The sequence below is a fragment of the Orcinus orca genome, chromosome 2 (genome assembly GCF_937001465.1).
Source record: "Orcinus orca chromosome 2, mOrcOrc1.1, whole genome shotgun sequence".
NCBI lineage: Eukaryota > Metazoa > Chordata > Mammalia > Artiodactyla > Delphinidae > Orcinus > Orcinus orca.
The window spans coordinates 170,565,621-170,591,613 of NC_064560.1; the positions used below are offsets into that span (position 1 = coordinate 170,565,621).

The 25,993-nt window shown below is 36.3% G+C and overlaps 1 protein-coding gene across 9 annotated transcripts in view; it reads left to right on the forward strand.

Moving 5' to 3' along the window:
- The window catches only part of PCNX1 (pecanex 1), a 172,350-nt gene that overhangs the window by 40,569 nt on the left and 105,788 nt on the right, over positions 1-25,993 (forward strand). For all 9 annotated transcript variants that reach the window (XR_007475658.1, XR_007475657.1, XM_004262188.3 and 6 more), the window contains exons 3-6: positions 5,108-5,213; positions 9,307-9,352; positions 10,508-10,597; positions 17,145-18,848. Coding sequence is in view for 7 of the 9 variants with exons in the window: in XM_004262188.3 (XP_004262236.2) it covers positions 5,108-5,213; positions 9,307-9,352; positions 10,508-10,597; positions 17,145-18,848 (1,946 nt within the window). In the remaining 2 variants the exon portion in view is untranslated. The remainder of the gene's footprint in view (positions 1-5,107; positions 5,214-9,306; positions 9,353-10,507; positions 10,598-17,144; positions 18,849-25,993) is intronic.

Here is a 25,993-nt window from a genome sequence, read left to right on the forward strand (position 1 = left end):
TCTCCCTTTAAATGTAGCAGTTTACTTTGTATCCAGCAACCTTATTAAACTCCCTTATTAATGGTAAAACTTGGTAGGTTATTTCTTGATTTTCTGTAAATGATGACAGTTTTATTTCTTCCTTTCTAGACCTTATGCTTCTTGTTTAAATTTTCATTGGGTATAACTTCTCACATGTCGTTAAATTGAAATAGTATTGGTGTACATCCTTGTCTTTTTAGGAGTGCTTTTAAGTTTCACCATTAAATAAGGTCTTTGTTGTAGATTTTTGCTTTCGACATCTCCTTTCCCCCACTCTCCCACTTGTAAATCTCCGTTCTGAACAAAAATGAACAGGAAAACAGATACACTTACTTCCAGAGCCTTTCACTATGCTTGGTACACTAGAGCTGTCAATTGGTTGCATGAATGAATGAATATAGTAGGACCGACTACTTGTGCTTCTTGTTGTCATTGGCTGTGGTATAGCAGCTCAGAAATGCTTGTTCAATCTTTATCTTAGAGAAAGAGTCAAAGCCATTAATGTGTGTGTTACATTTCTAACGTTTCATCAGAGGAAATTAGCACACTGAATTTTGGAATTTGAATACAATTATTTGGAGACAAACCATATTTTTTTTCCGTTTCTCATTCAGTGATGCTTACAATATTGTAAATTAAGGATCCATTTAAAATATACACAGGTGAATTTTAGGCTAAATTTTCTGAAGATTTATTCTGTTTAGGGAGTTTGCTTTTATCTATTCATAAAGGAATGTTTATGAATGTTCCTTTGAGGAACATCGTTGTGATCTAGATTAGATTTGTAAATTTAGTACTGTGCCGGTTCTGTGAAGTTCTAATTAAAGCCTGAGCAGTTTATGATACTGATAATCAACAAATTAATTTGTGAAGTCTCCTTTATAAGTCAGATCAAACCCTTTCTGCTTTTCTGCCTTTCCCTGTACCTGTTTTTATTTTTAAACAGATGAGGAAATTAAGGCATAAAGGTAGAGATTCCCTGAATTTGGTGTACTGCTTACTGCAGTAGGCCACTTTGCTTCTGTGAGAATTGTAAACTACTTACTTCCCAGGTATGTGCTGAAATTTCCATTCCTGAAAATCTGCAAGTCTTGCTAATAAAGAAAATTCTTACTCAGTCAATTTATATGTTAGGACACCAACAGCTGACTAAAAGTTCTGCTCCTGAATTTGTAGAGAAGAGAAAGGTACAGTAAGTTTGCAAGAGGGTATATTTTTTCTATAAAAGGAGCTGTTTGTTTTTTCCTTCATCTTTTTTTCTCCCTTAATACCTCCTTCCCACTCAATGTTGACCATTGAGCATTAGTTCTAGATTATTGTTTCTCCACTGGAGATGACCTTGCCCCCCAGGAGACATTTGGCAATATTTGGCGACATTTTTGGTTATCACAGGGAGAAATGCTACTGGCGTCTGGTGGGTAGAGGTCAGGGGTGCTGCTAACCATCCTAACAGTGCACAAGATGGTCTCCTACAGTCGAGAGTTATGTGGCCCAAAATGTCAGTAGTGCTGAGGTTAAGAAACCTTCCCTGGATAATGGTGTTTCTTTTGGCTTTGAACTGGAAAGAGAACTTTAATGCCTGCTTGTTAAAAGGCATTATTGGTGTCTTAGACTATAGCCTTTAGAGTTAGACCTGGTGTTCAAATCTTTTCTCAGTCCTTACTGGTTATGAGTACCTACATTCATGTGTGAAGGAGAAAAACCAGAAAGAGCAGATATGATAACACATTGTAGAGTGATGAGGAAGTATTATTTGTTTCCTCCCTTCCCACCTGAACTCCATATACCAATGACTTGGCTTATTTTGTTTACTCCTCTGAGACCTTAGGCAAGTTTTTACACCTTTCGGTTTTCAGTTTTTTCATCTGTAAAATGAGGATGATAGTATTTATATCATAGATTTTTAGGGGAATGTTTCATGAGAAAATGGAAATAAAGCACGCAACCCTATGACTGGAATGTATTAAGTATTTAGTAAATATTTGCTTTGTTATTAATAATAATTTTATGTTCCAATTATAATCATTTAGACTTGCTATCAGAAGTGATGTATAAAACTGGGTAAGATTGTCCATCAGCTGATGAATGAATAAACAAAATGTGTTCTATCCATACAATGGAATATTATTTGGCCATAGAAAGGTATAAAGCACTGATACATGCTACAACGTTGGTGAACCTTGAAAACATTGTGCTAAGTGAAAGAAGTCAGTTACAGAAGACCACATATTATGCGATTCCATTTATATGAAAAAACAAATCCAGAATAGGCAAATTTATAGAGACAGAAAGTAGATCAGTGGTTGCTTAGGGCTGGGGGAGGAGGGGTGGGAAGGGTAACAGCTAAATGGGTTTGCTTTTGAGATGATAAAAAGGTTTAAAAATCAACTGTGGTGATGGATGCACAACTTTATGAATGTACTAAAAATCATTGAATCGCACAGTTTCAGTGCATGAATTGTAAGGTATGTGAATTACATATCACTAAAGCTGATGCGTATAAACTTTATCCTTTCTGTGACATAGAACATTTTATTCCTTGGTCTTCACCTTGGCCTCCATCTTCTGATTTCTTTACAATCTTAATTAGAGAATGCATTCCAATGGAGTTAACAGTATTGCTGGTTATTACTCATCACTAGTTCAGTGGGTGACGGCTGCCTGTATATACACACTTGAGATTTTGCCAAATAAGAAAAATATTTCTCATTCTGATCTAGATAGCCGTGTGACTTAACACCAAATGGCCAGCAAATTTGGTCATACTCCACTTTTCTCACACAGGGACATTTGTATGCGGACTTGGCCATCATGTTTGTAACTGAGTTCCATTATGTTTTATTTTTATAAACGGGTAACAAGTTAGAGAGGTAATTTCCATTAGCTAACTGTAGCCAATGGCTTAGAGTTAGAAACCCAATGAGCAAACAGGGACACGGTAGTTATGAGACCATTAATTTAAAAAACACGCTAGAATTCAAACAGCTATAGTGAGAAGTACATAAATGGAAGGTGAACTTGTAAGCAGATTGTATTTTGCCTATATCTTTTGATTGCAGCTATTGGAATCCCCACCCAAACAGGCTTAAGGTAATTTATGGCTCACATTACCGAAAAGTCTATGTTTAAGGGATGTCTTCAGATGTGGCAATGTGCAGAATTTCAAGTAGCTTCATGACTCTGGTGCCCTTTACCAGGCTATGCTTTTCTTTTAGTTGGCTTCTTAGACAGGCTCTCCCCTTATGGTTGTAAAATGGCTACGGCAGCTCCAGGACTCATCTTCTCAGCATTAAGACAAGCAGATAGAGAGAAGTTTCTTCTCTCAACAGTAGAACATTTCTGGCCTGAGTTGGGTCATGTGCTTGTTCTAGAACTACTAGTTGCTGTGACCAAGAGATTGGGATATGCTGATTGACTTTGGCCAGTAGAGCTTACCCCTAAACTTGAGAGTGGGGTCAGCATTACCCACAGCCATATGAGAGATTGGGATGAGGTGATTCACCAGAAGAATTTGGAGTTGCTTTTTTTGTTGTTGTTAACCAGGAGGTTGAATTAGATGCTAGATGGTAAGATAGCTTATGTCCACAATAATGTCGAGCATATATACTAGAGCTTTTATCCTTGATAATAATAGCTAAAAAATTTATTGACTGACTTTGTATACCAGGTAGAATGAGTAAAAATCTTTGGGCAAAAATAGGATTATGATAACTTTTAGGCCTGAATTGTTCTAAAAGTTGTGTTCTTGAGGAACTTTATTATAAAATTGTCTAGGGGACTTTCCTGGTGGTCCAGTGGTTAAGACTCCCCGCCTCCACCACAGGGGGTGCGGGTTCGATCCCTGGTCATGGAACTAAGATCCCGTATGCCGAGTGGCTCCCTCACTAAAAAGGAAATTTCTTGAACTGAATAAAAATGAAAATACAACATATCAACTTAAAAAAATTTTTTTTAATTGTCTAAGTTATTTGAAATTTGGTGTGATTTTTTTTTTTCCTTATTTTAGGATCCCGTTATCTTTAAGTTCTATATGTGGACTTCCTTAGTTCTTTGAACCTAGTACTTTTCCCTTTTGTCTTTCTAATGCCTGTTTTTACTACATAGCATCATTTCACTTTTTAAACTGGTGCCTTCTAACTCTACACATGCAAGTCTAAAATCTTAGGTTCCCAGCTCTGTGAAACAAGTTAGTACCCTAGTTAAGTTCCGTTAACTTAAGAAATACAGATACGGACAGCTTGACCAGGATAATTGCTCTCATGCATGTTCGTCATTGTATCATGCAGCTCAATCAGACTGCGCTCTTGGAGAGATCGAGGAGTGTAAGATCTGATTACTTGGGACTTCCCTGGGGGTGCAGTGGCTAAGAATCCGCCTGCCATTTCAGGGGACACAGGTTCATGCCCTGGTCCAGGAAGATCCCACATGCCGTGGAGCACCTAAGCCCGTGCACCACAACTACTGAGCCTGCGCTCTAGAACCCGCGAGCCACAACTACTGAGCTTACGTGCCACAACTACTGAATCCCGTGCGCCTAGAGCCCGTGCTCTGTAACAAGAGAAGCCACCGCAATGAGAAGCCTGCCTGCCACAACCAAGAGTAGCCCCTGTTCACCGCAACTAGAGAAAGCTCGTGTGCGGTGATGAAGACCCAACACAGCCAAAAATAAATAAATTTAAAAAATTAAAAATAAATAAATTGAAAAAAAAGATCTGATTACTTTCTGACCAATTTCTCTTTGCTGTTAGGAAACAAAAGGCAAATAATTTCTTTGCTAGAGTGGTTTTATGGCACATATCATAAAATATGTGCTGTGTTTAGTATGGTACAATTGTAATCAAGGCCAGTTTCTAATATTGGATTGGATATAGACAGTTTGGGAGAGAGTTTTAAATGTTTTGGAGTAGTGACATGGTTATAAAATAGTTCAAATTTACCAGACTTATAAAAGAAGAATGATTTTTTTCAATTTGCTATATTAAATATCTGAACCTGTTAGTTTTACAGAAAAAAAGATAATAACTTAAAAAACAAACAAAAGGAAAACCATTGGTGTCAGAATAATGACAGTTATTCTCCTTTTCAGTGATCCTGGTGGGGGCATTGAAATGTCTGAGTTCATTCGAGAGGCCACACCCCCAGTTGGTTGCAGTTCAAGAAATTCTTATGCTGGCCTTGATCCAGGCCACCAGGTAGGAACCTGTGCTGTTGTATTTTGCTTTTTTCCCTCCTCCTGATGGTGGTCTCACGTGTTCTCTTGTCTGTAACAGTCAGTCAGTGTTTGGGTTTATCTTGCTGATTAATAATATTTTGATTGTTTACTGATTATCTTTTATTACCATTATTTTAAATAGAATTTTCACATTAATTAAGTACTTTGTTGATGAGCACATACCACATCCTAATTGCCCAGGGGTAGTTTTGATCGAGACAGTTGTGGTGAGTGCCCTTAGGAACTTTAGCTCCTAGTGTGTGCTTATTTACCTTCATGGTGTCTGTCTGTATTGGAGACATATAGGTTATCCCTTGTGCTTTTCGCAGTCTCTTTGGATAGAATGAAATGACTTAGTCCTTAAATATGGCTGCACATTTTATATTCTTAATTAAACCTGGCCTTTCTTCTTACTGACAAATATTAGCAACATCACATTACCCTGGGGAATAAGCCTATACTTTTGCAACAAATTTTGAAGAGCCACACCTTTTTTTTTTCTTTTTCTTTTTCTGTTAGGACAGACAAAAGGACACAGCAATGGCCAGCCACCTTTGGTAACTCTACCCTTGGCATCATGTCCATTAGAACTTGCCCTACTTGTTTTAGGGAGGGTGTCCCATCTTGAATGTAATTATTGCATGTCTGCACCTAAATGCACAGCACATCTAATTTGGTTTTCCTTAAAATATTAACTCTTGAATAAAAAAGGGCAGGTGTCAGAAGCTATTGTGCTACTTAGATTTTGGTGTTTTAGTTTTATACTGTTTTATACCAAAAGGAATTATTGGCATAATTATTGTTATCCTTTAGGGAAGCTGAAGTGGGGAAGTAAAGTTGGGCTTTTTCTATATCGGTAGAGATATTACCAATATAGACACACCATGTTTCTCACACATGTTTTATTATATAGGTCTTATTACACATTATCATAGTTGTATATAAATGTCTTCTGTACTAGATAGTGAACTCCTTGAACACAGTAGCTCTGTCATAGTCATTGTGATCATTCTTTCCTTTCTGCCACTGCTACCCTTCTCCTTTCCATCTTCTACTCTCCATTCCCACCCCCGCCCCGTCCCTCTCTTCCCTTTTATCACTTATCTTCCTTAAAATATTTTAGTGCCTGATGGTATTTAAGGCATTTTGTTTGTCCGGGATGTGGAGTGGGTCTTAACTCTCAAAGAGTTTGCAATTTCCTAGTAAATGTCTATAAGTAACTGAAGTTATAAATATATGTTACCAAGTAAGTGTAAGTACAAGATACAAAGTAATAGTTGCCATAGGAATGGTACAGAAAAGGGGCTATAGATTTCAGAGGAGAAAGTAATTGTTTCCAGCTAGAGAGAGGGGCAAGGCTTCATGGAGGAGGTGGCCTTGCCTGATTGCTCTTTTAGTTGGAAGTAGTTTTTCTTCTCTGACATCCATAATCCTTCCTGGACTTTCCTTTGGCACTTATCAAAGAGAAGAAACACTGGACCATCTTAGTTTGTGCAAACCTATTAAGTAAAAACTTTACCTCTAAGTGTATGAAGATATCATTTTTTTCTTAATTTTTTCCTTTTCTGAATGTGTTTATTTTTAGAAAGTTAGCAAATAACAAGAAGAAAATAAAAATCATCTGTAATGTCACAATCAAAAAAACTTTTTAAACAAAGAGGGATTTTAGTGTGCTGTTCTTTGGAACTTGATTCTCTTTACTGACTCTATCATGAATGTTAATATTATTGTTTTTCTGCAGTGACATTTTGGGGACTGTATTGCATTCTTTTATTTGTATGCACTGTGGTTTATATTTTCAATTCCTTATAGTTTCATGTGTGAACAGTCACAATTCCATTATATTTGGGGGGGGGGATAAATTTTAAATAATACAGAAAAGCGTGAAGAATAAAATATAACCATCCATTGTATCTGTTAAGATTGCTTTTGTCACCAAATAATAGAACTCACCTAATTAGGTGACTTAAAGAAATAGTTTTATGTTTGTCACCTAAGTTTGGAGCTGGTTTAATAGCATTTGTTCAGCAGCTCAATAATATTAGGGCTCTGGGTTGGAATTTCCCTAGTTCTTTTGGCTTTTCCTTAGAGTTGCAGGATGAGCACAGCAGCTTCAATTATGATCCTGTTGAAAAGTTAAGAAGCAGGTGACAGTGTGGGGCAGAGTTGTCCTTGCTCATCATCTTCTCAGACATGAAAAGGTCTTTCCTCAAAGCCCTCCAGCAGACTCTCCCATACATTCATTGAGCAGAACTAGAGCACACACCTAGGTCAGAGTCTGGGCCCTCTTCTCATAAGTCAGAAGATAACATGCCCAACATTTGAACAAAATGGGAAGCTTGTTAAGGAAAGAAAAAGAGAACACTTTGAGGTTGTGAGCAAATGACTACCGTACGCATATTCAAAAAACATTTTTTTTAAGTTTAAATTCTTAGAAGGGTGGCATGAAATGGTGTTTTTTGTTTGCTTACTTGTTTTTAAACTTCTGTCTAGGAAGTTACATGTTTATTACTCTAGTAGATAAATAACATATGTTAGTTTTATAACTTGTTTAGCAGGTGTTATAAGAATGAAACTCTTGCAGTAAAATGCTTTTTGGCCTTTTTCTTTCTGTCCAGTTGCAGTGCCTTTTATGGCTAATTGAAAGCAGAAATTAGGAAAAATCAGGAGAATCAGACTTAATAAACAGTTCAAAAACTATTGCCAAGCTCTTTTTTTTTATTGGCTACATAAGAATTTATTAGCAGTTTTAACCTGTATGTGTATGCTTATTTTTACTTACTTTTTCACTGACATATAATTCTATACAGCGTAGTATACACTTATTAAGTGTATGGCTCAGTAGATTTTTACATATGTGTACACCCATTTAATTGCCGTCCAGACAATTAGACAATTAGGCTCTGCCGTCCAGAGCCCTAATATTATTGAGCTGCTGAACAAATGCTATTAAACCAGCTCCAAACTTAGATGACAAACATAAAACTATTTCTTTAAGTCACCTAATTAGTTGAGTTCTATTATTTGGTGACAAAAGCAATCTTAACAGATACAATGGGTGGTTATGTTTTATTCTTATGCTTTTCTGTATTTATCTCCCCCAAATATAGACCAAGAAAGTCCCTCATGCCCCTTCAAAGTCAGTATTAACCTATATTTTGACCAGATTTCTCATTGTATACTTCAGTTGAATCAATGAAAGAAAAGATTTGGCAAAATATGAGTATTATATGAATGTTCTTGATTTTAGTGTAAGGTGTTAAATTTGCTTGCCTATTTTCTTCTTGAATCCCTTGAAAGCGGGTTATAAAAAGAGTTACTCAGACTTGTTGATTTAGTAACTGTCATGTTATATTTGGTTTCCTTAATGTGTTCATGGAATTTGTGGTGTTTCTATGATTTTTATGGTAGTATAATAATTGATGGTTATGAAATTTTAGGGACGTCTTATACCATCTTGAATATAAGCCCTAAAAGCTCCGCAGATTTTAGTGTTCTGTTTATAGAGTTTGTGCTAAAAATTCCTTTTTCTTAGATGGCTTAGTTTTTTTTTATTCTTTAAAAATATGTTATAGCAGCCTACAAAGAAGTACTTACTTTCTGTCTGAAACTCAGGAAAGAACATATTGATTTACTAACAATTTGAAAGTAAAATTTGGGTTGCTCTTTGTTAGTATGTTATGTCCTCCAAACTTTCCCTTTATATGCCCTGATAAGTCTAAATTTATTTCAGGTAGACTTAACACCTAGTTTTGCTTTTGTTTATAACTTGCACATGTCATGATGCAATATAAAAATGACAATGACCGTTTGGCACTATGTTCGAGGTTGGAGACTCTTGCCCTGGGGGCCCCATCAGTCCTGAGTACGCAGAGGGATTCAGCGTCTCAGCAGATCTGTACTAGATGCGCAGCATGCGCCACAGCAGACAGGGAGTGCGGCTCTGATACATCGTGGCCTTTTGGTGAAAGTGACTGATAACATGTTTTGATAATATAATTTCATGTGATAATCTTGCTAGTCTGTGCCGATGGCGTAGCTAGCATCTCGTTTACTTCATGTCATGTTTTCAGATTGGATCTGGTTCCTCTCGTCTTGGAACAGCAACAACTATTAAAGGTAGGTGTGATCTAACCCGAAAGTTACCTCTGACTTCCCATTTCTTTTTTTGTTTCTAGTAAAGATAACTGTATCATGTATTTACGTGTAATGAAAAATCATTTTTGAAATTATTTTGTGGATAAAATTATGTATCTTTTTTTATGTTAAACTTTTAAAAACATTTATTTATTTAATGAATTTATTTTTGGCTGCATTGGCTCTTCATTGCTGTGTGTGAGCTTTCTCTAGTTGTGGCGAGTGGGGGCTACTCTGTGATGTGGTGCATGGGCTTCTCATTGCGGTGGCTTCTCTTGTTGTGGAGCACGGGCTCTAGGCGTGTGGGCTTCAGTAGTTGTGGCTCATGGTCTAGAGCGCAGGCTCAGTAGTTGTGGTGCACGGGTTTAGTTGCTCCGCGGCATGTGGGATCTTCCCGGACCAGGGCTCGAACCTGTGTCCCCTGCAACGGCAAGCAGATTCTTAACCACTGCATCACCAGGGAAGCCCAAAATTATGTATCTTATATTAAAGATTAATTGATTTAAATTGTGGTCTCCTTTCATCATCCAAATTTCATAAAAGTATTTGACCATTTGCATTACATTGTATGAATTATAAATTTTGATCTTTAAGAAACTTCTTTGCCTTGAGGGAAAATATTTTCATGGGTTTTGATGAGGTTCATAGAAAACTAATTTAATGTGAAACCTTTAAATTGGGCAGGAATGAGACACTAAAAAAAAGTTTCTTTCCTGTACATCTTATATATCCCTTTTATTCAATACATCTATTTCAGATAAATTCATTGTTATTTTTGCCCTATAATTTTATAACTCTCTAATTTTCCCTGGGAGGGAATTTTATGTTGTTTCAACTTGTTATTACATGACTTGCATTTCCTTTTTAAAACTTCTTTTGAAAGAAATAGTTGTATTAGCTAATATTATGAAGCTTTCCGTATTTGGTTTGTAGCACTATGAGAATAATTATGTGAGCTGACAGTCCACGATACTTCCTGTTAGTTTAATGCATCTCCCATCATTGTAGCCCTTGATACAAAAACTGCTTTAGTTAATACATATCTACTGTACTCCCTCACGTCCTTCCTTGTTATGCCACCCTGTACGGCCTTTACTTTTCATATAATGTCTTCATGGGTCTCTCTTCACTTTGTAGGAGATACAGACACCGCTAAGACTTCTGATGATATCAGTTTAAGTCTGGGCCAGAGCTCTAGTCTTTGTAAGGAAGGAAGTGAAGAACAGGGTAAGAACATTTTACTTCATGATGCCCTTATGTATTATGGTGACCAGGGTGAGTTTGTGGAATGTGCTGCTCATATTTTGGCAGAAGTTTATAATAACTTAATATGGTATTTTTTAGAAACATTAAAATAAAATGGTTTGCTAGCATAACAGTAACACAGTGTTATAAGTACTTACAGCTTTCTGGAATTCAGCTACACATGTTCTGCCAAGTAAACAGGGAAACTTTATGAGCATGTGCCCCAGAATGAATGTCAGATGGGAGATAAGAATCTGCTATTCCTTTAATTGGTCAGAGCATCTTGCTTAGCTTAGTGATAACCTAGTATGTAAAACTCTTCTCTTCCATTCAGTATGACGTCTAAATGCCAACTACTGTATATGTTGCCCAACTGCAGAAATGACAGTGTGTTTTCACAGAGAAATAACTTGCTGTTGGACTTACTGAGAAACTGTCTGCTTCCAGCTTGGTGCCTTCCTGTAGCAGATTTTTAATCTTTAATAGAAATTTTGGTTTTAAGTGATTTTTTTTTTCTCCTTATACAACTCCATTATAAATGAGTATTTTGGATTTTATAGAGTTCCTTTTTTTTTTTTTTTAAGAACTGCCACATTTTCAAGTTTGGTTTTTAATTTTCAGACATAAAAGGATGGATATGTCATACCCATTTCAAGTGGAGATTATCCTAGGTTATATAATCAGTGAGCCAAAATTGGATTAGAAACCTGTCTCCCTGTTTCCAGCCTGTTGTTTTTATTAGCTTATGGGTGATGTTTGGTAGGCAGGCAAGGTGATAAATTTCCTGTACTGAATTATGAAACTTATTTCTGAAGTTACAAATAGATCACTGAATTGTGACATTTTCCCATGAATTTAATGTTTTACCCAGGTTTAATTCTTGCAAGTATGTTTTGTTCCTGGTACTTAGCATTCTAGGTTTATCACTGTAGCTGCTTTTTTGGAATTACAGTACCTCGTCACTGTTTGCTTCTGTGGACCACCCCTCACAACCTACCCCTCTCCCCTTAAAAATACTTTTAAACATACTATATGGTATGGAAGCTATTTTCTTATAAAAAGGAAAGGCGAATTAATCTCTTTGAGAATTACAGCATTCCTTTCTATAATATGTAATCATTAGTGTCTCAGAAACTGGATAGTGATCTTAGAGGGGCTAGTGCCACTACCATTACGGGTCATAGGTCTCTTTATTTTCCTCTGTAAAGTACCTTGTGCAAGTACGTTGGGAGTTATATGCCTATAAATCTACCCTGGCAGATACATACTGACATAGATAATGGTGCTTGACAGTAACTGAGTGCATACCGTTGCCCTGTGGGGGGTCAGCACACTTCCTCTGTAAAGCTTTGTTGGCCACGTGGTCTCTCCTGCAGCCACTCAGCTCTGCCATTGTAGAGTGAAAGAGGCCGTAAACAACGTATAAATGGGTGGGAATGTCTGTGTTACACTAAAACTTTACTTACAAACAGGCAGAGGGCCTCTTTGGCTCTACAGGCCTTAGTTTATCAAACCCTGGTTTAGGTCTTTTTCTAAGCACTTTATATGCATTCACCCAGTTAATCTTCACGACAAGCATTTGAAGTTAATACGGTTATTATTTTCACTTTACAGATGAGTGTATCATAGCTTAGAGCAAAGTTATAAGAAACTTGCCCAAAGGCACCCATCTGCAAAGTGGCAGTTCTGTAGTTCAAATCGAGTTCTAAATCCTAATTTTAATCACTATGCAATACTGCTTTTACATAGTTTTATAACTTGCTTTCATCATGTAACATTTTCACATGTATTTCACATTTAACAATTATTACTGAGTACTCATATGTGCCTGGTACCAGTCTAAGTACTAGAAATAATGGGTGAACAGACAAAAATTTCTACCCTTATGGCTTCCATACTACTAGTACGGAAACATACTATTATAAATCAAATATAGATGTAGTAATAGAGACAGAGGGGGCGTGCTGGGGGCCCTGGCCATCGTAAGTTTAAATAGAACGGTTGAGGGAAAACCTGGCTAAGCACAAAGACCCGAAGGAGGTGAAGGAGCGAGCTGTCGGGGTATTTGGGAGGAAGGCGGCCTCCGTGCAGAGGTAGCAGCACAGGCAAAAGTCCTAAAGCAGGAACATGCCTGTCAGGTTTGAGAAATAGTGGGGCTGGTACAGAGTAAATGAGGCCAAATTACAGCCTTGTAAAAGCCATTTTAAAGATTTTGCTTTTAATTTCCAGTGAGATGATGAACTGCTATCTAGGGTTTTGAGCAGAGAAGTGTCATCATCTGTGTTACATTTTAACAGTTGTTCCGGCTCCTGTGTTGAGAGTATATTAAAAGGGGCAAAGGCTGTTGCAGGGAGCTCAGTTAGCAGATTATTGCAATAATCGGGGCACAGATCAGGGTAGTGAGAAGTGGTCTGACTGTGTGTGGCAGATGTTAATGAGAGATATGTGGATGGATTTGGAAATACCGTGTGAGAGAAATAGCAGTCATAGATGACTCTAAGGTTTTGGGGTTAAATAATGGGCAGGATGGAGTCTCCATTAACTGAAAGGGGGAAGACTGAGAAGGAGCAGATTTAGGAGTGGGGAGAGCATGGTGGAGGGCAAGAGAGGGAGTTCAGTTTGGGCATATCAGGTATGAGTTGCTGTTAGACTTGTAAGCAGCAGTAATTGGTAGATAATTAGATAGGTCTGGATTTCGGGTAAGAAATCTGGGTTGAGGTTTTAAATTTAGGAGTTTTCAGTGTATAAATATTAAAAATTCAGTTATGTCAAATGTGGGGTTGGGTTAACATGAAATTCATGAACTAACAGGGAAAGCCTCTACGGTTAGCTGGCCTGGAGTTGAGGCAGTCTGGCTCCCTGAGCCAAATCCCTGTAGATCTTGGCTACGGTTAGGCACCACCTAGTGGCTGTCGTTCATTCTGGCTTAAATATCAGCGGGGGCTCTTCTGGCTCTCTGACTGGTTTGGATTTACAGGACAGTGACCTTTAGTTAGTTGTTAGTTAGCAGTTAGTTGACTAGTTGGCACTCATTTTATCAACATGATTCAGGATGATTGGGAGAAAACTGAGGTTGTGGGGATGTGTCCTCTACGTTTTCTAAGAAGGGGTTATCTACAGTTTCCCTCCCCAGCCTCACTCATGTCTTCCCTACCCAAGATCAGAACTCTAGTCCATCCCTGTATAGTACCGGGGCTGGGTAGAAGATGCAGGAACTAGTTACACGTATTTCTGAACTTCAGTTATTATGGGGCCAGAAAATTGGCTGAGACCTACAAAAGAGAAAGCATAGATAGAAGAATGAAGAGTTCCAGCTGTTGAGCTCTGAGCCACTGCAGTCTAATAAATCCAGAGACTGAATTGGAACAGCTGGTGAGGTAGAGGTGTGTATCCCCACATTTCAAGGAGAGTACAGTGATCACCTTTGTCAAATGTTGCTGATAGGCCAAGTTATATGAGACTGAGACTTGACCATTGGACTGAGCGTAGAGGTTGTTGGTGACCTTGATAAGCTTCTTAATGGGGTGGGACTAGAATACGTGGCAGAGGAGGTGAATTGAAAACAGTGAATATAGACTACTTTTTGGTGAATTTTTGTAAAGGAGATCAGAGGTAGAAGGTGATAGCTTGCAGGGGAAGTGAGGACAAAGGAGGAGATTTGGAATTTCTAAGAATGTAAGAGAAATAACGGCTTGTTTTTTATAATTGATGGGGATGATCTAGAAGAGAGGAGGAAGATAATGATTTTTGTTTATAAAAGTAGTATGTTCTAGAAAACACAGTTAAGTATGAGGAAGAAGATAATTTACACTTCTGCCATCGAGATAACTGTTGTTAATATTTTTTCGTGTCACTTTTTTCCTTATTTTTTATTGTGATATAGTTTACATACCATAAAATTCACCCTGCTAAGTATACAATTCAGTGGTTTTTAGGATATTCACAGATTTGGGTACCCATGACCACTATCCAACTCCAGAACATTTGCATCACACCCAAAAGAAACCCATAACCATTATACTCGCCATTTCCTCCTTCAACCAGCCCCTGGCAACCACTAATCTACTTTCTGTTGCTATGCATTTGCCTATTTTGGACAGTTCATATAAATGGAATTTTGTAATATGCGGCTTTTTGTGTCTGGCTTCTTTCACGTTGCATGCTATAGCACGTGTCAGGACTTTATTCCTTTTTATGGCTAAATATGGTATATTACTTTTAACATTCCTACAAACATACGTACATATACCCTTAGTATTCTCTTTAACTCTTACAGACTGGAGTCATATTTTTTATATAGTGCCATCTTTTTCACTCTGAGTATTTTCTCATATTACATAATCTTTGAAAACATTTGTAGTGCCTGCATGGTGTTATTACTAGACAATGTAATTTATTCAACCTCATTTTATTGGACATTTTTATAGTTCTGTGTTTTAAGGAGTTTCATAACAACCTGAGACGAACCACCTTTTTCTAAAACCTTATTCACATATATGATTTTTATCCTTTAGTAAAAATTTCTAGAAATAGTTAGTGATCAAAGGGTAAGTATATTTTTGAAGGCTCTTGGCAACGTCGCTAAATTGCTTTGCAGAAGGTTGGTTGCGCTAGTTTGCACCACCATGAGCAGTATGTGAGATGCTTTTCTTATCCTGAACACTACTGGTAGCTGTCACTGGAAAAAAGTTTAATTAGATGAAAAATAGTATCTCTCTGGGTTGATTTGAGGCTGTCTTTGACGGTATTGCTACCAGTAAGAAAAATGTCTAAGAAGACATGTTTACTTGGAAGTTTCCTAAAACCACCTAAAGTTCTTCCTGACAAAGTCAAACTTATTATGGTATATTTATTTAGCAACACTGAAAAGAACACATGTATTAAAGCAAGTTTGGCTGCATCTTTTAAAATGAAAAATTTAAATTTCTGCTTTATTAATGTCTTGGAAAGGAGTTGGTTTTGATCATTAGTATTTTTTAAAAAGTCTTTTGTTGTATTTTAGAATTAGTGATTTTCAACTACTTACTCAGTTAAGTTTTTGTTTTATGAAATTCATATCCTTGAAATGTGACTATTACACCATCCCATAATTGCTTATTAGGGATATAGAGAGTTTTTAGAAATAACATTATAAATTAATACTACAGAAAAGTAAATACAGTACTAATTTTTAAATTTGGGTTTTTAGAGAATATAAGAACCCAAGTACAGTGGCACAGTTTTGGACAAATGAAAAGAACATTGGTTTCACTTATCTTGAAGACTTTAAAACATAAGATAAAACCTAATATGTCATTTATAAATCACAATTTATATGGTACATTCTAGAGGGTACCTCTAAGTTTTTAATTACTTAGATCTAATCTACATTAAATTTTTTAAAGCACATAAGTATTTCTAGTAGTTCATTTTTATTTTATATTAGTCTTAAGGGAAAATGTATGCTTTTATTATTTAAGGTAACTCTACTGGGAAGAGTCTAACTTATTATAGAATCTGTTATTGTATTTTTCCTATCTAGTTATGATAAATAAGACAATAATATTTCATTTTATTGAGCTAACAGGAGATTCAACCATCCTTATCTGTCAAAAGGTATATAGAAAATCAGCTATTGTACACTTCGGTTGTCAAGCTATATTTCAAGATAAATTACTATGTAGGTAGGTGGGTAGATGGGTTTATTTATATTTATATCTATATTTATATATATAGTATATATGATAACTCAAGTCACTAATCACTTCCCTAAATGGAGAACTGAAGGAATAGTCTTACAGATATAGGAGGGGATATGTATTTTTTTCATGAAGCATTTTGTAATTGTTGCATCCGTGGTGAAAGATAAAATGTAGTATTTTGCCCTGTAATTATTGTTTTAATTTTTTTCAACCCCTGTGAACAGTAACATATCTTATATCATTATATCATATCTTGTCTGTGCATTGGTCAGCCTCTTGATTTTTTTGTTTGTTTCTGATTACTCTAGGTTTTTGTGGATTTGTAAAGCAATTATATTAGTTTTTTTTAAAGATTTTTAATTTTGCAAGGCAAAATAATGATAGCTACCATACATTGTGCTAAGCAACGTTATGTTATTAACTCAATACTAAGTTATTCCATGGTACTGAGATTGATATCACATTTTACAGATGAGGAAACAGAGGCTTAGAAAGGTAACCCAAGGTTACCTAGTTAGTAAGTTAGGGACAGAACTCGCACAGAAATCCAGGTTCATTTTAAGTATAATCCTTCGTTGCTTCTTATTTTATTGTTAATAATCTATAGAACTTTTTCTGAAGCCAGTTGAAGATTTGGAAATTGAGTTCATTCCGTTAGTAGAATGCTTTCTTTGTACCGCAGTGAAATAAAACCAGCCCTTTGGAATAACTGGTCAACTGTTATTCAGTAAGCTACTTGAGAAATTGTTTATACTTTTATGGTACACTGTGAATTCTTTCCATTGTTAAAGAGTAGAAAAACAGATTGTAGATTTGTGTTAACATTTCCAAATATATGTTTGAAACAGATTTGGCAACTGATCGGAAGCTCTTCCGTTTGGTCTCCAATGATTCCTTCATCTCCATTCAGCCGTCCTTATCCTCATGTGGACAGGACTTACCAAGAGACTTCAGTGACAAAGTGAGCCTGCCAAGTCACAGCCACCACCACCACATCGAGCAGTCTCTATCCAGTGCCTGTGACACAGAAGTAGCATCTCTTGTCCCTTTACATTCACACTCTTACAGGAAAGATCACCGGCCGCGAGGTGTACCACGGACTTCTAGCTCTGCTGTGGCTTTTCCAGACACTTCACTGAATGACTTCCCTCTGTATCAGCAAAGACGTGGGTTAGATCCTGTTAGTGAGTTAGAATCTTCCAAGCCTCATTCTGGATCCAAAGAATCCTTGGTGGAAAATTCTTGTTTATCTGGGGAATTTCAGCTTGTTGGTGAGCTGAAAAACAGTAATTCTCAGCCACCTACCAAAAGTGGGAAGAGCAAACCCTTGAAAGCAGACAAAAGCATGGACAGCTTGCGGAGTCTGAGCACGCGCAGTAGTGGCTCAACAGAGAGCTACTGCAGTGGTACGGACCGGGACACTCACAGCACCGTCAGCAGCTACAAAAGCGAGCAGACCAGCTCCACTCACATAGAGAGCATCTTGTCAGAGCACGAGGAGTCTCCCCAAGTGGGAAAGAACACTGGTCAGAAGAAAGAGTGCTGCGCTGAGCCAGAGGACAAGAGTAGCTGTGCGAGTGACAAAAGGACTAGCAGTGAAAAAACTGCCTTGGAAGTGAGTACGAATAGTGGGGTTCAAGAAGCCAAGCATTCTAATAGCTCTGATGATATGCACAATCAGAAAGGTCTCAGCACCTCTGCATCTGAAGAAGCCAATAAAAACCCCCATGCAAATGAATTCACTTCACAGGGGGACACACCACTTGGGAAAACTGCTGAAAACAAAGAGGAGGAGAGTGATAAGCCAGCTGTTTCAGTGGATTCAAAAGTTGGTAAAGATGTTGGTGGAAAGCAAAAGGAAGGGGATGTACGACCTAAATCCTCTAGCTTAATCCACCGGACAGCCTCTGGCCATAAGTCAGGCAGGAGACGGACAGGAAAAAAACGGGCTAGCAGTTTTGATTCAAGTCGGCATAGGGACTATGTGTCCTTTCGAGGTGTTTCTGCTACCAAGCCACATAGTGCTATATTCTGTCACGATGAGGACTCCAGTGACCAAAGTGACTTGAGCCGAGCGTCAAGCGTTCAGTCTGCTCACCAGTTCGGCAGTGACAGCTCTTCTAGCACCACTTCTCATTCATGTCAGTCTCCCGAGGGCAGATACAGCGCCCTAAAGACCAAACACCCTAAGGAGAGGGGCACCGACCCTGAGCACGCACACAAAGCCCATCTGGGCCCTGAAGGAACTGGCAAAAAGCGGACAGCGCGGCGGACTTCCAGCACAAACAGTGCCAAGACTCGGGCCCGAGTGTTGAGCCTGGACAGCGGCACAGTAGCGTGTTTGAATGACTCCACTAGGCTCATGGCACCCGAAAGCATAGAACCCTTAACCACTTCAAAATCAGATCTCGAGGCCAAAGAGGGAGAGGTGCTAGATGAGCTGTCTTTATTGGGACGGGCTTCCCAGTTAGAGACAGTCACTCGATCTAGGAACAGCTTGCCAAGCCAGGTTGCGTTTCCTGAAGGCGAAGAGCAAGACGCAGTCAGTGGAGGTAAGTAAATTGCAGGAAGAGATTTACCCAGGAGTCACTGTCATTTTTGGTGCTGTTGATTGGAGTACCAGTTTAGAGTGTATTTTGTGTTAATAGCCCCTCTTCCACTATGTTGTTAAAATAAACTTTCTTTCCATGAAGAAGGAGATGGTTATCTTAGAAAAGGTTTTGGTGTGAACACCAGGAAAATGTTTTTTCGTTGTATCATTTGAGTATGTCAGTTTGTTCTTGAGGGCATTCACCTTTTCTAAGCCATTTGCCACCTGTTAATGTTTTACCAGGAGTAACAAAGAATTGGTCCCCTTCCTCCTTTGTACAGCCATAGCAACAACAAAATGTAGAATTTTATTAGGGCGCCAAACCATTTTTAGTTCCCTCTTATACAATGTGTGCTACTGAACTTTCAGAATCAGGTCGCTCAACCTGTTATATAAGATTTGTCCAAATATTACTTTAGCTCTGACTGTGTATTTTGAAAACTTGGGGCTCTTTTTTTGTCTGTCTCTTTGGTTTTATTTCTTGCTTACTCAAGTTTTAGGCATTAAAAACATTTTATTTTTTTTCTGTAACTTCACATCAAATTTATTAATCAGCGTTTATAGTTTATATTGACATTTATTATCCATTAGTGGATATATGGTGCTCCCTATGATAACAGTGATGCTGTTTTGATTAAAGTAATAGCTTATTTATTTCAGGTTTATGAGGAATTGTGCAAAATTTGATAGGTGATTTTATATTGTCAGTGTGTATTGGCCATTTTGTTTTTTCAGAGTTGTTTCTTGGTATTTCCTTCTGCCCAGAATAGTTTGCTTACTGTTTGGTTATTATGGAGTCTCATTCTTGACTAGAATCAGAAGAGTGAAGTCCTGTGTTGCTAGCTAGCACGTGGCTTTTTTATCCTCCACCTCATATCCTTTAATAAAGCTTATATCTTTAGTTTTAAAGTTTATAGTCTGTTGGTGTAGTAATGTTCAGTCTTTTATGAAAAGTTAAGCTGAGTTTTTTGTTTGCACAAACATTCTGAAACAAGGAACAAGCTTTTTCTCTCAAAGAATTCTAATTTCACCCACAGTGTTTTAAAAGTCCATAATGTGGTAAACATTCTCTTCTTTTGGTATAGTTTCTAACAAAGATTAATTTCTAATGGGAATGTAAAAAAATGATCTTTAGTACCTACGGAAGAAACTAGTCTGTCAGACCTAAATATTGAGAACTAATTATATCTGAAGTTATAATCATTTGGTGACAATATAATAATTAAATTCCCTCAAGTCTTTGATATGGGTATCATTCTGTTTTTTATAAAAGGTCTGAAATGCTTTTAGTGATTTCTCACACAAATCATATCAGATATGTTCACAATATGCAAGAAACCATTGGGTTTTAAATTATAGCTTAATTTTTATTAAAGTTGTCATTAAAATAAATTTTAAGAGTGAATATGCAATGATAGAAAAATATTGCTGTTCTAAATATTGTTGAAATGTAAATACTAAAATATATGTAAGAGCTATAGTAAATCTTATGTCTTTGTCTTTAAAATGCCATTTCCTCTTCACAGGGACGTGGGGCGTTCTGTTTTTTAGGAAAAGTTATATGAAGGTCTTATTTGCTTCTCAGTGCTGATCTTTGACTAAGATGAGCCCTCATTTTTCGAGATTCCAGCTTTTGTTTGTGTTCTTATTTTTTTTTAATAAAACAAATCATCGACTGTTAATAAGAAACAAATAATGAACTAAAAATTTCCAGGCACTTTAGTGGAATAAATGTAATCATCTCCGGGCTGTTAAAAAACATTTTTTGCCAAAGGAAGGCATTGTCGGGGCTATTTTTCTTTGAGCTTCAGTGTGTTTAGAATAAAAATAAGATCAAAACTAAACTGCTTAAACGTATTGGATTTATATTTAGTTGGTTTTCATGACATTTTATGAGGGTCTTGTTTGGGCTTTTTGGATGATTGGTGGTAGTGGGAGGGGATATATTTTGGTTTTCATTATTTAAAAATTATATAGACTCCCAAGTACTTTGTAAAATTTATTAGATTGTTACTTCTTTTCGATAATTAGGAGAAATTTTTCTTGCCTATCTGTTCTGCTTTACATACTCTACTCCTGAAATGTGTCAGCACAACAGAGGATACTGCTTGACCATTCACATGGCTATACATAAACCATAAGTAGATTTTATCCTAATGAATTTGGACGTGTTCATGAGCTCTCTGATGATTTCTTTTTGTCTTATCTTTAAGCTGAATGGGTGTTGGTCCTGTGGAAGGATGGAACTAAGGAAGTGTACTTTAAAATAGTAAAATAAAATATTCTAAAATAGCAGATACCTAATACAGTGACATGGAGTCATACATCCTTGTTAGTATATGGGCTCATTGTAGTTGTGACTCCGGGAAAGCTGCTTACCTTCTTAAGCCTTGGCTTCCTCATCTTAAAATGGAGATGATAGTAGTTTCTATCCCATAGGGGTTTGTTTTTTGTTTTTAATAGATCTTTATTGGAGTATAATTGCTTCATGATACCGTGTTAGTTTCTGTTGCACAACAAAGCGAATCAGCCACATGCATACACATGTCCCCATGTCCCCTCTCTATTGAGCCTCCCTCCCACCCTCCCTATCCCACCCATCTAGGTGGTTGCAAAGCACCGAACCAATCTCCCTGTGCTATGCTGCTGCTTCCCACTAGCTATCTGTTTTACATTAGGTAGTATATGTATGTCGATGCTACTCTCACTTCGCCCCAGCTTCGCCCATCCTACAGGGTTTTTGTGAGGACTAACGGAGTTAATAGATGTAAAATGCTTACAACAGTGCCTGGCACGTAGTAACAGCTTAATAGTGCTGATGTTTCTATTTCACAGGCCAGTCTGTTACACTACTCATATGTATCCTGTCCTTAAAGTTGAAGAAAATGATTAGATATAGAAAAACATTAAAGATACTCTCATTGTGCCATTGTGAAACTCAATAACAGTAAAAATAAATAATCTGAATTCCTAATTTCTTACATAATACCAAAAAGAAAAATATTTTTATTAACATCTAATCTAGTAATACGGATTTTAATCTTACCTTGGCAGCAATAGGTCATATAACTTTTCTTTTGATACTGAGTCACATAGCAAATGATTGTTTTCATAGGACGTCTCACCGTTGATCTAGTACTTTGGTTAAAATTGGATTTCATCCATAATGTTCTGTGATTGCTTAGGCAGGAAAATTTTATATTCAGGCTAAGACATTTCTATTGATGATCTCTTGTTTTTGCATTTAATTTTTCTTTTATAATTATAAAGCATATCTTTAATAACTTATGACTAGTATTTTAGGAATAAAAAGTACAGACAAGTTATATACGATAGAAAATTATCCTGTTTTCTTTTGGGTAACTTAAACTTATATGTTGCCTGATTCAACAGACTGTAAAGAGCAACCAGAATAGGAAGGTTTATATTCATTCTGTTATTCTTTGTATTTTTTTCTGAATTTCTCAACCTCTGTTTTTCTGTTTGAGAAAATTATTTTAAATGTAATACTTGGGTCACTATTTTATAAGCATGAAATAGGATCCTATTATAATATTTTTGTGTTAGGAACCAAAGATAGTCTTTTTTTAAGGGAATATCACTTTATTTAAAGAAAAACCAAACCTTCTTGATAAACAGTTTATGAGGGTTTGTACCATGCATGTAAATTTGATCCCAAATGTCATTGAAAAAAAAAGACAAAGACCACTGAACAGACAAGAATATGTGGATTAAAGCTGTTTTATTTGACTGAATAGAGGGACTCTAAATTCTAAGAAACTTAATTTTCTGATTTCCCAGTCAAGATAGTAAGTGAGAAGAAGAAAATTAGTAGAAAGAGAGGGGTGCTTGTAGAGGCTAAAAATAATGACAGCAGAAGAAATGCACTGCTAATTCTACGGAAGCTGGAATAACCATACACACCAGTGCCAAAAACAGAATGGTAGGGAGTCATTAAATCCAGGGCAAACTATGTTAATTTGTGCAAGGACATCATAGTATCATAACTTAATGCTGTATTACAGTATAACGCACTAATAAATGTATGTGACTAAGGAAAGATTGTATTATATTTAGTCTGTACTGAGAAGAAAGCTTAGACATATAAAACCACATAGAAGAATGCTCATTAGATGTAGTAAGCAGGTTTGTATGCTTCAGTTACTTGAAAAAATTATCTTCTTTTAAAGCAGTGTCAAGAAAAGAGGTATTTTATTGATGAGGCAAATAAGGGTTTGTGTATCAAATTCCCAAAACCAGCCCATTCTTTCTAGCAGCAGTAAAGTTCTGTATAAGGATTCAAACAGTTACATTTTAATACCACCTCTAATTACTAACTGGATAGTCCGGCAAGCCATTAAACCTGTGTCTCAATTTCCTCAATTGTGAAACAGTAATAATAACTGTTCAAGCATGTCTCACAGTTAATGATCAGACTCTAACAAGCTTCCATGTGTCAAGTGCTTTTTAGATTTATTATGAAAACTAAGACACTGATGCCATTTGTAAGGAAGTTTTCCTTTTCAAATATGTCACTTCAAGTATATATTCTTCACTAATGATCCCTTATTATGTGAGTCTCCTGAAAATATATTCAAAATTGTTTCTGAGTGCAGTTTTCCAGGAGAGAGGGTCTATCAGACCATTCACAAAGGATTCAAAAAGATTAGGAACCACCTATGAAAGTAAGTAATCCTTAAACTATATATCTTTTAGGAAATGTTCCTAAATGACTCCAGAGTATCATTTAACTTTGTCTACCCAGCTATATTTGTGTGACTGCCTGGGATTATGGAGAGTATCACTAAAGATATGTAAATTCTCTAACTCAAGATACAGCTAATAATTTTGTTGTTGTTTGCTACTGTTTGTTGGTTTATGTCTCAAAAAATAGAGTAGACCTTTAAAATGTTTTCATAGATGGAAATTATTTTAATTCAGAATGAATGCTTAGAAATTGTGCAGCAGATTCTTGTTCTTTGGCCTCCCAGAAAATAATGCTTGTAAGCATTTGTTTCTATATTAGAACAAAATCTTTGCATGCTGATGTTAGCATCATTCTTGACTGACATGGAAAGTAAGAAAGGGAAAAGATGTTTAGATAAAATGGATTTCATGCCTAGACTAAAATATTTCCTTTAAAATTTTTTTGCAAAATCATTTGAATGTTCATTTCTTCATATAGTAACTTAATTCTTAAGTAAAATAATTTTTACCTTGAAGAATATTTCAGTGTATTTCAGAATGTTTATATTTTAATTTTCTGAAATGTGTATATATTTGTTTCATACTTTCATCTTTTTTTCTTAAAGTGTTGGCTTAAACAGCTTGCTTCTGTGGTACCAAAACACACATTTTTATTTTCGTGATCTTCCCAAATTTACTCCTTTTTTCCTACAATAGACACTGCCCTCTGAAAACAACACCTTTCTTGAGCAGTGTCTCCTGTCTAAATTTTTATCAATTCATTTACTAGCCATTGAGCTATCACAAGAGGCCAGCCATAGCAGCATGTAACAACTAGAAAGCAGCTTATTACATATGAATCCTTTCACTAGCAGTCAGCTGTATGATTCGCATCATTTTTAAGTGGCATCTTTTTCTATATGTATTTTTGCTCATAACTTTCCAATTTTTGAGATACAGTGTGAACAATCCTCACCTCCTGCCTCACCAAATTGTGTTCTTTTGTGCCATCCCAGTCATCCTGAAAGTATATTAGTGCCTTTAATGCTTTCCCTGTTTTTTAACAGACTAAAACAAACTGGAAGTCTATTGTTTTAATACCCCCATATTAAAAAAAAAATACTGCATTAAAATAATTCACTATAGAATGTGTAGAATTTTCCTTAACTCGTTGAGATAAACGGGAAGTAACTCCTTAGGCGGGAGGTGTGTATTTTGTTTTCTCTGTGGTCTTTAGGAATAGATCAGACCACAGCTGTCTAAAATATCATTGGATATCTGTGCCTTGTGCATGAGAATGTTTAAACTTAATTGAATGATTGTATCACTACTCCAGAAATAGAGGTAAATTATCTGAAGTTATCTCTTAAACTTATGATCGTAATTCAGTCTCTTGAAGTCTTTTTAACACAAAGAAATAATTAGAAAGTCAAGACTCCTATAATTTTTTTAAAAATGTTAAAAAATTCACATTTGTCTAAATATATGTCCTTGAAAGTGCTTTATATCTGTCTTGCCATTCATGGTTTTTGAATCACTTGAATGTTTGTGGTTTTTTTCTCCTTTACCTACACATGCATAAAATTTAGTTGTACCTAGAGTGCTAAATTTTTACTGTTTGCATTTTATACTCATTATTATACTAGTTAATTTTATTCTTTGCCAGGGGATACTGAGTTTTAAGCAATATCAACTTCAAAACCAGGTTTTAAAGTGTTTTCTCTCTCCCCTCTGGTTCCCTAGTTAAAATATTTTGTTGTTGTTGTTTTCTTTCTCTTATAAAGTTAAAGGATTCAAAAAGAGTTTTTTGTAGTTGGATTGTGGAAGTGAATTTTCATCAAGTAAGGCTATAACTTATGTGACTGAGCATGCTTACAGCAAATTATTTTTAAGCTTTAGACACTTTTTCCCCCTCGGCTCTAATAGAACTGGACCCCCACTGGAACCTGTTCCAAATGGAAATGTTCTATATAAGTAGCACCTTCCCAGGGGGGGGCATGGTTTAATCTTATTTGTGTGACCATAAATAATAGCACAGTGTTTTCAGCTGAATGTGTGATCCTAGCTACTGTTAAACGGGTGGCTCTAGTAAACATTGAATATTCTTTTATCATCGGTTATTTATACCCTGAATATTACGGAGGATAACATGGGCAGTAATCAGAACTCCATTTTAATATGTTGTTCTATGGACGTCTAAACTTTTGATATGTTTCTAAAACTATTTTCTTAAGAAAATAATGTTAATAGTTATTTTGCAGATAACAAAATGTAAGTGGTATGTTACTAGCAAAAAAAAAAAAAAAAAAGTGCCTTCTGGAGAAGCCAAAGAACATTTTGACTACAAATGGACACTGTAGTTTTGTTTTTTTGTCCCAATACTATGGAATAACTAGCTTTTATTTTAAATTAACCCCATTA